The sequence below is a fragment of the Meleagris gallopavo genome, chromosome 19 (genome assembly GCF_905368555.1).
Source record: "Meleagris gallopavo chromosome 19, MGAL_WU_HG_1.1, whole genome shotgun sequence".
NCBI classification, from domain to species: Eukaryota; Metazoa; Chordata; class Aves; order Galliformes; family Phasianidae; genus Meleagris; species Meleagris gallopavo.
The window spans coordinates 5203704-5216649 of record NC_139422.1 but is presented as its reverse complement, the minus strand read 5'-3'; the positions used below and the strand labels follow the sequence as shown (position 1 = coordinate 5216649).

At 44.3% G+C, this 12946-nt stretch overlaps 1 protein-coding gene across 5 annotated transcripts in view; it reads right to left on the bottom strand.

The window, feature by feature from the left end:
- Nucleotides 1-1172: 1172 nt before the first annotated feature.
- NUP188 (nucleoporin 188) overlaps nt 1173-12946 on the bottom strand; it is a 27440-nt gene continuing 15666 nt past the window's right edge. For 3 of the 5 annotated variants that reach the window (XM_010720866.4, XM_085239588.1, XM_085239589.1), the window contains exons 27-45: nt 12245-12414; nt 11843-11912; nt 11151-11218; nt 10319-10514; nt 9757-9834; nt 9329-9414; nt 8756-8901; nt 7926-7979; nt 7436-7617; nt 6893-7093; nt 6109-6201; nt 5751-5909; nt 4846-4983; nt 4584-4658; nt 3715-3924; nt 2883-3014; nt 2696-2766; nt 2237-2366; nt 1173-2024 (exon numbers count right to left, since the gene is read on the bottom strand). In XM_010720866.4, the coding sequence (XP_010719168.2) occupies nt 1854-2024; nt 2237-2366; nt 2696-2766; nt 2883-3014; nt 3715-3924; nt 4584-4658; nt 4846-4983; nt 5751-5909; nt 6109-6201; nt 6893-7093; nt 7436-7617; nt 7926-7979; nt 8756-8901; nt 9329-9414; nt 9757-9834; nt 10319-10514; nt 11151-11218; nt 11843-11912; nt 12245-12414 (2430 nt within the window). In that variant the 3' untranslated portion in view covers nt 1173-1853. The remainder of the gene's footprint in view (nt 2025-2236; nt 2367-2695; nt 2767-2882; nt 3015-3714; nt 3925-4583; nt 4659-4845; nt 4984-5750; nt 5910-6108; nt 6202-6892; nt 7094-7435; nt 7618-7925; nt 7980-8755; nt 8902-9328; nt 9415-9756; nt 9835-10318; nt 10515-11150; nt 11219-11842; nt 11913-12244; nt 12415-12946) is intronic. The other 2 variants (XM_085239587.1, XM_085239590.1) reach the window with 1 other exon arrangement.

The following is a 12946-nucleotide window of genomic DNA, read 5'->3' as shown; positions in this document are numbered from 1 at the left end:
TGCACCTCAGAGCACGCAGAAGGAAGTCTACCAAGCACCAGCACTCCTTTCCTTTGTCATTAGGAAAGGCATAGGGAAAAGTCTGGTGCTGTTTTGGGTTTGGAACTAACAGGCTGTTTGCAAAAAGACTGCACTCCTATCTGCTTATTTGCAAGTGTTATGGTGAGCCACCCATAACTCCTACAGGAGATTGCTGCCCCCTGAGCCAAAAGGCTCCTCTCCAGCTTAACACTGCTCCAAGCCCCTCTGTGGCTGAGAGGCAGGTAAAGGTTAATTCAGAGATGCAATGCTTCTGTCTAAAGAAACAGTACAGCTCTAAAATACAACCAATTGCATCTGCCACTGTTTGCAATGTAGCACCAAGGACTTCTGCCTGGCTCCCTAAGTTCTCACTCTAGTGAGAGTTTCTGGAAGCGCCTCTCCTTCCAGTGGAGACTTGACTCCAGGCAGCTAGCTCTAAGGGCAATTAAAACTACATCAAACGTGTGCTAGAATATCACCACCCCTTCAGTGTACCAGGAAAATAACAACCCTTAAAGCAATACCACCATCCAATGCTCTCACTGGTCTCTCTTAAAAACGTAAAAATTAAAAAGGTTCTGACTGGTAAAGCAACCAAGAATTTCTTTATGATAGAGCTTTAGGTGGGTGGTTCACAACTACATTTCCATTTGATTTCTTGCCTTAAAGAAGTCTGAATTCAGGGATTACTGTATGCAATAAACACTCACCTTTTCTTCCTGTCTCCATCACATGTTGAGCCTCGGAACCTGAAAGAGTTTGTTGATCAGCTTGAGAGAGACAACAGTGTGACAGAATGTCACTGCAACCAACTCCAAGTCCTAGCTGGAACTCCTGCTCCAGCAGCAGTGTAGACCTGTGCACAGAGCAACCTGGCAGAAGAATCATTCTTAAAAGAGTATGGCACAGCAATGCTTGTTTAAAACCAACAAGCTCCCCAGTGTGCCAGTAAGAGAAACAGGCAGTGTGGGAAAGCCAAAGGAATCAACCTTTGATAAAATCTCTTTGAATGGTACCTGCACTGTCACTCACAAGCCACAACTCACCTTGCTGTTAGAATCACAGAATCACAGTACTTCAGCTCAACTGACACAGGACTACACAGAAGATGCAGAGCCTGGTGCTGCAGGATACAAAACCACAAACCCAGCTGCTGTCTATAAAGGTTTTAATATCAGTATAAATAGGCCACAGTTACAAAAAAATTGCAAGACTAGAGCAATGGAATTTTGACTTAAAAACCTTGAGTGAGGCCTTGCTCTTCAGAAAAACACACAACACACAGACTGGAGGGTGGAGGGGAGGCGTGAGCACACATACACCATCTTGCCTTGAACCACTCAGTACAAAAATAGTAGAAAGATGGTCTCTGAATTGCTGGCTGATCCCTAGGTTGTGCCTTAACTGGACTCTGACTGGGAGGGAGGGCCAGACTGCACCTTGTGTTAATAGCAGAGTTAATGCCCAGAGGAGAGTCTCTCCTCTCACTCCATCAGCCAGAGCTTCCCTAGCTGAGGTACAAGCTATAAAAATAAAGGTTTTGACTGTTCAGCACTTGTACCTGGCCAGGATGCTCTAGCAGATGGAGCAGGCGGGCTGTGCACTGGTCAATCTGAGGAGCCCCTCGCAGCTCTCCTTACATTCACTGTTCTGCAGGAGTTCATCAGGATCATGTTGCTGATGTTACAGCTTGGTATCCAACGCTGCCCAGACCAGGCCTCCCTCCCTGCCCCAGTCCTTGTTACAAGCTCTGCCAAGGGTGATGCTTTCTGTGGTGGATATGAATCGTTCTGGTGCAAGTCCTGGAAAGGGAGGCTGTGGTAGAACAGCATCTATCTCTGCACGTGCCGGACGAAGGCCTGCACGAGCTGAAACAAAGGCTCCTGCACCTCAGGCCCCAGCTTGGAGGTAGACTTCCCCTGGGGAGAGGGAAGAACCCCACTGGCAGGTGAGGAGGGACCACCACGGCGGAAATAACGAGACAAGCTGGAAAGCAGTGTACTCTGAAATTAGAAGATATCATGTGTTAGTTTCTTCCACATATATCCGCATATATCCCTCTCCCTCCCAAAACAAGGGGCTGGTGGCACAGGAACAGATACTCAGGGCCTCCTCATGCAGGGCAATGAATGGGCTGTACTAGGCAGACATAGGACCTTTTCCCACAAAACACACTTACAATGAACAGTGAGAAAGAATGGTACAAGCTGCTTACCAGCTCAGAGCTCAGCTCCTGTTTCATTCGCTGCTTATCGCGGGGATGCACAGCTGGGTCTCTCAAGTACCGAACAGCCTGGGAGATGAGCAGGTAGAAACAGTTTTCCATTGTAAACATGAGCAGAGACCTGTGCAAAGAAATGTAGATCAGCAGGAGACAAATACTCCAGGTTTCAGATCACAAAGCCTGGGAAAAACTTCACCTAGAGTACATAGGAGGGACCACTGCTGCTGCTCAGACTGGGCTCAGGCAGTGACAACAAAAGCTAAGGCCTACAGAGCAGAAATCCCCACATGCCCTGCATGCTTTGGAGAGCTTCTAACAGGCAGATGAATTCCTATAATTCAAAATGAGAAGTTCTGAAGCTACCCTAATGCCTATAAATCCCAGTTGTGAGCTGAGGAGCACTGGGTTCTGCCCCTTGGCCACAACTAAATAAAAGATCTAGAAACTTACTTGAGGGTTTTGGTTCCCTCTTGCATATTCAGCCCTGCAGCCTGAGGAAAAGGTTCCTTCTTCTTATCCAACTGAAAAAAAGACAGCTGTTGGACACAGCACATACAGAAGCTACTTTTCAAAATATTAATTAAGTTCTCTGAGATTACTCAAGAGCTGTGCTTTCCCAAACACAGATGGCTAGTACCTCTCCTAGCATGTTGAGGGCCACATTGACTGTGGCAAGGAGGGTCCCAAAGGAAGGTGCGACATCCGAATCAAAGGCTGGTGTGGTGAAACTCAAGACAAAGAGCACATTGTACTCAGCAAGGTCCAGTGACTGTGGAGAAAAGGAAAGAGGACTGTGTGACCCCTGACGACATGAGTATGATACTGTCACAGTAACAGGAATATCTAGTCCCTATAGCATGCTTTTTGTATGGAGAACCCAAAGCACTTGAGGCCATTTCTGCAATCTGTTACGCAGCTGGAACAGCAAAGAGCACTCTGCACAGTTCTGCACATGGAGACTGTACTCTGTTCACAAGAGTGAGCAGAGCCTTTCAACTCTCAGGCCGTGAAGCTGAGCAGCAAGTAGAACAATGACTGCTTCCAGAATGTTTAAAAAAGTCCAGGTAACCTAAGGGCAGTTATGGGAAGTAACTATCCAAAAGAAAGCAGCAGGACACTGCCAGACTCAAGGATTAAACCCTACTTGGCTTAATTTGGAGACCAGGCCACTAAGTCACACCTATGGGAGAACAAGAGTATCTCTTCTGAAGACCGACATGCTGAGGACACAAACCTAGCTGGCTCTGCTCCAGTAAGGCTGCATGTACAGTGCTGTGCAAATCACAACACAGCTCAGCCAAGCTTTCTGCTCAGATCAATGCTAAGAACTGAGGGAAATTCCCGCTTTGTGCAGCAGATGTACAGCAGGGTCACTGTCTCAAGCAGGATGGGCTGTGCTTCTCTTCATAGACCCAGAATGTCACTTGAGATGATGGAAACCTCCCTGTTCAGGGAGCAACATCTCTTACCTGATCGAGGAGTATCTGGCAGACATCGGGGGTGAAGTGGCGCAGAGCAGCAAGAGATTTGCTGAGGATTTTCAAGAGGCTGTACTGTACCATAAGCAGTGCCTTCTGCTCTGCTGCCTCTGACTCAGGGCTGGGGTGTTTGGAAGAGGTTTGGGGGTTACGCTGCACTCGTGGAGTCACACTTGATGGAAGGGAGTCACCATTTTTTGTCTGTAGAGAAAAGTGTTTTAGATACATTCACGACTGTTTTGCATTAAGAATGATGCTTTCAAGGAAAACTGCTATAAGCAAAAAGGAGGAAATAAGGCACACAAACTCTGTCACCTACTAGAAGCGTGAGAACTCACACTTAGTGCACAGCAGGGGAGGCTCTGCATTCTAGGAAAGCAGCTGCAGAGGCTCCTTGGATTTCACATTCCAGAAAATCAACACAGCAAGCCTCAGCCATGCTGAAACAGCACATCAGTAGCAATGCATTATCTCTACCTCATGTTCAACAAAGGATTCTCCAAGAACAAGAGCTGTATCTCTTAAACAAATTAAACCAGATTAAGGACATCAGGTCAGTAGTGTGTTAATGGCCCTAGAGAGCACTACAGCAATGCAGCTTCCTTGCTGCTTTGTAGGCAGCTCTAAAATGATAATGGCACCACTCAAGCACAGGCTGCTGTTTCTCAGGTTTGACCTTTCACAGTCTCAACTACTATCTGAAGACATTTTTGGTGTGGAAAGATGCAAATCCTAGCTATTGATGATTGCTGGTAATCACACTGGGAACAGAGCCTGGATACTGAATAACATTTGCCTTTCAGCATGAAGCATGAGCACACAATGCTCCCCACTTTCAGCCTTAGGGTCCCCATCCTCACCTGCAGGTAGTGCTGGAGCATTTTGCGGCTGTGCAGGAGGGAGGTACAGGCCTGACACAGGTAACACAGATTCACCTGAAATAAAGAAGGTGAGGGAGAAATCTCTTCAAAGATTAAAGCCCATCCAGGCAGAAAGTGTGTCATAAAGGAAAGAGCATGAAGAGCAGTAATAAAAATAAATGTAGTGCCTCTTTCTCTTACCAAATCCAATTTCCTGCATTCCTACACAAAGCGTTATCTACAGCAGTATCCTAACTCCTACCTGCATGTCCCTCATAAGCTGTGGCAGGTGGAAATGCCACTCCTTTGTGAAATTTGAGAGCTGGAGAATGAAGCCAACAGTGTGATCAGCCTCCTCCAGACAAGCCAAGCTCTGTACTGTCCGTACTGCATTCAGGCACTGGAAAGCAGAGAGAAGTAAATCAGAATATTGAGAGCTAAAGCACGAAGTCCACTCTTCTCTAGAAGAAAAAAAGCAGAGATCTGCCCTTATGGGCAAACAATGCATTCATTGAAAGTAGTTGCACAGCACATGGGGCAGAGACTCGGAGCACTTCACATTCTTAGAGGTCAATGCATTTCATAAGCTGTGCTGCTGTATGAGGGGACAGCTACTTGTCTAAGGAGCCTGCTTCTGAACAGCACCTACGTACAAACAGAACTCTTCAGCACTGACACAAACTGCCCAATGCAGCTATTTCAGTATTGTAGGACCTGAAAGCTTGCCAGCCTGAATGGTGATTGAACCCTGGCCACAGCATTTTCATTACTAGAGCAAGGCAGGGCTGAAGTCATCTCTAAGAACAGCTCTTAGACTCTTCTTTTCAAAGCAGATAATCACCAAGAAAGATCCCACCAAGCCCTGGATTCTGCTGCTGTGCTGAATAAGTGCATTACACACCTGTAGCAATGTTATAACTCCAAGAGTTGTCCCCAACGGGACAAAAGATGGTGACTGCCCAGCTCTAACCATCCTAACAACCATCCCTGCCTGACTTCATGGCTTGCAGGCATTCTGCCCTCCCCCACTTTCGAACTGTTTCTACTATAAACCTTTCTGAGACAGGAGCTGTGTCTTTTCAATGCTTCTACAATTACTGACACATTTCCACTGCTGCTGCAACACAGAAGCCAAGTAAACCATCGCAGAGGAGGTATGTGACACACCTGAAGAATCCTTTCTTGATGGACACCAACAAAATCCAATGCTTCTGTCAAAAAGTTGTATCGGAGTGTCTTGAGGAGACGCTCCATCAGTGACATGGAGAGGCGATAGACCCCAGGCCAAGAGGGAGCATCCTGAGATTTCCGAGACGAAGCAGATGTCTGCACAGATACAAAAACAAACGACTTCTTTACACCACTGCCCAGCGTGCCACAAAGCCTCCACATCATTTTCAAGTCTCTAGCTCCTACGGGAGATTGCTGCCCCCTGACCCAAAGGGCTCCTCTCCAGCCACAGCCTGCAAGGCAGGGCATAGCAAGCTCTCCTGGCACATTGCCACCCAAAAGGAAGAGCACCCACCTGGATGGCTCCATTAGTGCTGAGTTGGTACACGCTCAGGAGGGGCAGGCAGACACTCTGTGTGACACCAGCCCCAGCCACTGCTGCTGCTCCCTGCAAGGCACAGAATAAACTACCATTAAAATCTGCAGGGTTCTCCCCGGTCTAAGACTAAAGAGGATCCTTCTGCATTACCTATTTCTGTCCCTTGCACTGCCACAACCCTTTTAGAGAACCTTTGTCACACATTCCTCTGTACTGCTAAAAAATTAGCAACAAGAAAAGCAACACTGTTCATACAATAAAATCTAGCCTGCACAGCTGTACCGTGAATTCCATTTCCACATCATCTGGTTTGGTAAATACCTAATCTTTGAGAAGAGCTGGCTTTGGAATGGCCTCCATTTCACTTAAAGCCCTACACTAAGTTGAATTTGTAATAGATAAGTAACGCTTTGCTGCAAGTAATGGGAAACCAGGTTCCAACACTTAACACTTTTAAATAGGCTGGATAATCTGCATTGTAGACGAATACATTCAGTGAAAGTGCCTGTTCTAAATTACAGGTCTGCTCTGGCTGCCTCAGATCTTCCATCTGAGACATCCCATTAAAAAGAAGAAGCAGGCAAAACAGGGAGGCGTAAAGACAGACCTACTGCTTGCCAGCTTCTAACAACCCATTTATCTACAGATCACTGTGCAGCTGCATCACAGGCACAATAATGAGATTAAATAGAATAATGAGAATAAATAGAGCCTATTAAAAATGTATAGTTATATGCTTTCTTTTCTCTGCATCTCTCACCTGTTGTGTCCTTGCTAAGGTCAGCAGCAGATGTAATGAGGCCTCTGTGAAGTGAAGGTTTTGTTTAACTCTCAGGCTGATCTCCAAAGCAGTAAAAATGGTAGGAAGCACAGGGACTTTCCTAGTAATCTGCAGCCAGTAGTCTCCATCATCATCAACTTCACAGAGCTCTTTTGCGAGATGCAGACCCAAAACACAAACCTGGAAGGGAGAACAGGGTATACGCTTGACATGTACATCAAGAAAGAAATCTTGAAAGCATTTCATGAGATGGTCTGATGTTCAGCCATTCTCAGAATCATATATTAAGGCGGCTGGTGTCCCTTACATTATATTCTATGCACTTCCTGGCTCTCATATAAATTGTGATATTGTTTCTTAGAACAAATCTGAAAGAGAGGCACAACAGCCAACTCCCCAGGCTGGCATACGCCAGAATACCACGGAGCAATTCCCATGTAAGAACTGCCAAAGCTTCCTTTGGAGGCAGCAGCAGGCAGCAAAGGGGGTCCCCAACATACACAGATCTTTTTGGTCCTTTACCCCATCTCGCTGGTCCTTGTGTTTAACTCGGGAGGCATCATCTGTTTCCATGCTGTCCTTGTCATCTGTGGCATCTCCCAAGGTCAGGCTGTGTCGAGTCTGATCAAAGAGTGCAATGACCTCATCCTGGAGTGTTTCACACACACTCAGCACCAGCTGGGAGTACTGAGGGATCTCATTCACTACAACACACATGGAACAGATAACAGTTAGCACACCAACCCTGTACTTAGGTCTAACTGCTAATATCACTGGGATACATTCCTTGGAGTTAATATCACTGTTTTTATTGCAGAACCCAACAGACAGAATGTGAGGAATTGTAACAAAGTTAGATGAATAAGGCTAGAAGGATATAATAAGTTATAAGATCACCATCTGAATCATACAAAAGATAATTTTCCCAAGAAGTCATTATCAGCTGATTACATTTCAAAGCAGAAAGCAAGCACTGCTAAGGACTGTAGCTGCTCCCAGCAGTACTGCCTACCCATTTCTCCAGATTGCTGGCACCAGTCCATGGATGCAGTCTGCTGTCCATGAGCTGTATAAACACCACACTCTCATGAAAACCATCACAACAAATTGCACCACCTTTTACTGCCATGACTGCAAATTCAAATTCATCACCACATGCAAATGTTAAAAAATAGTAATAATTCTCCATTTTGTTTATTTTCTGATTGACACAGGTCTGCAGGGCCAGATAGTGGGACAGGAACTGCACTCAGATCAGGTAAACTGGGACACTCCTCAACTCCAGGATGCCTTTATATCTTAGTTGCACAGCACAGAGAAATACTGCTCAGATTCCATTGTATTCAGTGCTACTACAGTGTAAGCAGTCCTGCAAGGGACTGAAATAACAAAGTAATAGTGTTGGGTTATTTGTTTTAACACCACACACCATCCTCGGGTTTCTGTCACTTGTTATCTGCAGGAAGTAATGTCACAACTTAAGGTATCTTGGTGACACAGTACTGGGGTGTCTCTCCCACATCCACTCAGCTGTCTTCAAAAACACTCAGAAACTCTATTTTCATTTCCATCAAACTGATCAAACACAGGGGTTCTTGCTGGGAAAAGACAAGACAGGGAAGACATGCACATTGTGAACGATATGCCTGAGATGAACAATACACCTCAGTTCTCATAAAGCTGGTTAAAACAAAGTTCAAGAAGTGGAGATGTCCCAGAAGCTAGCAACTATATTCTACATCTTGCACTACAGCTAACATCACACACATTTTTATGGTAGCATTAATGGTGTATTCAGCCACGGCAGCACTGCTCTTGATGTTTGTACGTACAGAACCTCACCTTTCATCTCTTTCATCTGCAGCACAGTGATAAGAGCTGAGAACACTTTGGCTTTGGTTTTCTCCATCATCTGCTGATCTGCCTGTAGTACTCCCTCCAGAATCTGCGTCAAGGAGTTTATGATTTTATCCACAGAGCTCAACTCGCTGACAACAAAAAGGAAGAGCTCTTCAGATTAGACAAGATCCCTCAGTAAATATACTGGCTCGACTGAGCTGTGTGCATCGTTGGTTTAGGTTCTTCCAATGAAACTTGGACAAGTCCTACCTCAACCTCTCTAAAGGCATGCCACAGCACAGTGCAAATGCAGAGCTTGCTAGCTTGCTATCACAAAAGCTTTTTTTTCACACACTTTTCACCAGAAAGCAGAAAGTCAAACTGTGTATGTATTGCTATAAGATCTTTCAGCAACAAACTACAGATATCTGCCATCTCAAAAGAAAACTTCATTATCAGGCATCAGATTCCTCCTCAGATCATTAAGGGAAAATCACTAGAGCAAAACACTCAAACATACTCTCCTCAGTTTTTATATTTAGCAGTGATCAGCAAATATCCATGCAAAATACCTACCTCTTCCACTGCTTCAGCAGGATGAGAAGAAGAGTACACAGCATAGAGCCCAGCTGCAGACAAGATACTGACATGGGAACTAGAAGCTAAGAAGAAACATCACAAGAGTTACAGGTGTAACAGTCAATGCACAGGTGCAATGCAAGAAATGCTCAGCCCAAGCACCAACACCAAATGGTTCTTCAGCAGCTGGCAGCAACAGGGGAACCAGAGCCCTCTGCAGGCTCACCCAGTTGTATCAAAAATGACACATATTACACACTGATGTATAAGAAGCTCAAGAGAAGGACTTTGATTCAGACCAATTTCAGAGGATCTTAAAGAAAAAAAAACCTACGATGGCAAGCAGCTGCAGAAATAGAGCTCCTTATAGTATACATGAGATGAGCAATTGGGAAATTCAAGAACTTAGATGAATTTGCACCTACCAAAGCCTTGGTCCCATCTAGCACATCCAGAAACAATTGCTGATGAACTGCAGGATCAGTGAGATGCATTATATCCGCCTAAGAGCCACAAAAGCAAAGCTCAATCAAATACAACAAAAGATACACCATTTTTCCACTTTCACATGGGCCTACTCTTCTGTTATTTGAAGAATTCACCCAATTTTGTATCTGCTGAATGATCCAATTTTGCAGATAAGTATATGAGCAGTTAAAGAAGTTGGCAATGGCTAATTTCCCTGCTGGGCCATTTACTTCAATAAACAAAAGCTCTTCAGGACTACAGAATTACTTTGAATTGCTATAAAAATTGTACACCACTCCCCCATGCTCAGACAGACAAAACACTAACTATCCTAAGCCTACACCATGCTTGTGCCAACTTGTGTTCTGACTGCATATATATAACAACTGGAAGGAAATAAACAAGGGATTTTCACTATGATGAAGCTAATCCCTGAGAAGTTGACACTGCATTATTCAAAGTGTTCATATCAGATTATCACGAGAGATAAGAGAAAAAACCCACAAGGGTAGCTCTTACATGGCTAGTGGATATAATCAGCAGCATCCTCCAGGCTGAGATGAGCATCTGATATTCTGTCATGGAGGCACAGCTACTGCCCTCTGTCTCTGCCACATAATAGGCCAGTGATTTCACATATTCTGACCAATAAGCAAAGCGCTTTTTGGTGGAGAAATTCTTCAGCGTGTCTTTCAGGGACTGATCCAGGGAGCCCCTGACCAAATAAGGAGGAGAAGATATCTTCATTTATTCTTTGGTCAGAGAACACACTCCTTCTGAGACTCAGGTAGGAAAGCCAAGGGCACGGCTTGCAAGTGAAGGGTATTCCACAGATTAGACCTGTGCAGGGAATCCCACTTTTTGCATCACATTTTAAGAGAAAAGATGATCCCTGAAGAAAATCTACAATTTGTTTTGTTTTTTTTTTAATGGAGATTTTAGTTAATCCTGACTATCTGTTATATTAAAGGGCAGTTATGCTCAAAAACTCAAGTGTGAGGAAATGATTAAAATGTTATTCAGCAATCATTATGCACTTCGCTTATTTCACAATTAAATTAAATTTGGTATGTTCTGATTGCAGGATACAAGGAAACACCAGCATTCTCACCTACAGCCTGCACAAACAGATCACAAACATACATTTGAATTTCTTACAATCACAAGATCACAATCTATGCAAATCAATTGCATAAAGTGATCTTGCAAAGACTGTGCATGTCTCTGCTCCCCCCACGTTTTCACAGGATTACATGTATTTATTTCCTGAAAGCCTGTGTGGTCTATCAGAACTAATACACAAAGTTCAGACTTTAGTAGAGGGATGAAGGAGAGACTGCCAAACACTCACTTGACAACATAGTAGATCTCCAAGCAGATGATTTTCATGATTAAGGCACAGGTATCCAAGACACTGAGCTACAAAGACAAGATGAAAACAAAATCTGAGCACCTTGCTTTGCAGAGTGAGTGAAACTCTAATTTAACCTCACCCACCCGCTCACAGTGACTGATAATTTTGCAGACTTATTTCTCCCATGATAGCAATAGTTATGTCATTTGACAAAGGACTGCTGATGATACAGAAGGAATACTGGATTCAAAGTGGCAGTCAAACTGAGTGAGGGCACAGGACTTTCATAACAAAGGGCAAAACATCCACAGAAAGGAAGAAAGCAGAAAACCTCACTGGTTGATGATACTAGGCAGCCCAAGCTGTGCCTAAAAATGAGGAGTCAGACAGCATACACAGTACAGGTGCACCACATACAGCACATCTTCCAGAGAATGTAAACACAGATGCCAGATAACATCTATTTTGATTTCACATGTGAAAAAGGAGCAGAGAATTTTGAAGACAGTCCATGCTGTATAGCCATTCTCTGCAAAGAGCACAAGTATGTGCTTCAGCTCCTGCCTCCACTGAAACCAGTCAGTCATACTGCTTTTTAGAAAGCCGAAAGCACAAATAGCAGCCACACACACTTAGAAACCCATCTAACAAGTACAAAGCTGCCTCCATTTTGCCCTGATGTAACTCACCTCTGATGTCTCTGAAGGTGGAGGCAGAGTCCCAAACAGTGGATTAGTCAAATTTTCCCAAAACTTTGGCCTAAAAGATGGATACAGAAGTAGTATCAGTTATCTCCCTCATGCCTAGCAGCATTTTGTCCATTCCAAATTTCACAGAAAGTATTCTTTGGTAAATACATGATTATATAGCCTTGCACAAAAGAAAGTGAACAATGTATATTTGCTTCTGAACATGCACACATTGGCTTTTCATCTTTCCCAAGAGACAAGTTCAAAATACACACACAGCACAGCCCTTAGTAGGATGCACAAAATCTAGGATAAAATTGTCCCTCAACGGCCCAATGAGCCAAAGAAAAAGCATTGTGGAATACAGATAGCAGAACACACTGTAGGAGAACAACCACTCACTTTGTCCTCAGAACCAGCATGGCGCTGTCTCGGCGGTCCTGCCACAAGGCGTGCAGGAAGGCGATGGCAGCACGGTGCAGGAGGGGAGGACACCAGTATCTCTCCTGTTGTTTGGAGTCTATCAGCTCTAAGACTACTTGGAGGCAACTCCACTCCCCCAGACTGAACTCCTAAAGCAAAAGGAAATGAGAGTGGTTACGCCCCCACCAAACCACTACAGATGTGTATTACAGCAGAATGCCTTCAATTCCTCTCAAACAGAAGAGTAAATCTTGAGTACATGATGCAGATACATATTTTGTAAATAACTATAAGGAATGTGTAACACAAGAGAGGAAAAGAGTTTTAGAGGTATAAAAAGTGAGCTAAGCTAAGACTTCATAAGATCAAATGCCTTCAAAAAGGTCCAAACTCATGAAGACCTCCAACTGCAAAGCATTAGAGAACAGGTGTTGAGAAAAACTGATATTAACTGTTATGCAGTGTATTCCCACTAAACGGCCACTGTCAGAGTCAGGAGAGTAAGGTCACAAGGATCTTTGCTATCATTCCTCTGACTCATAGAGATGTTCTTATGAAAATTGAGGACAGCTGCTTTTCAGCTGTAAGAAAAAGAGAAAGCTGAGAGCACAGCACAAGCACTCATTGCATTGAATGCAAACATGTTCTGCATTCACCTTTACATCAGGCACACAGAGTTGC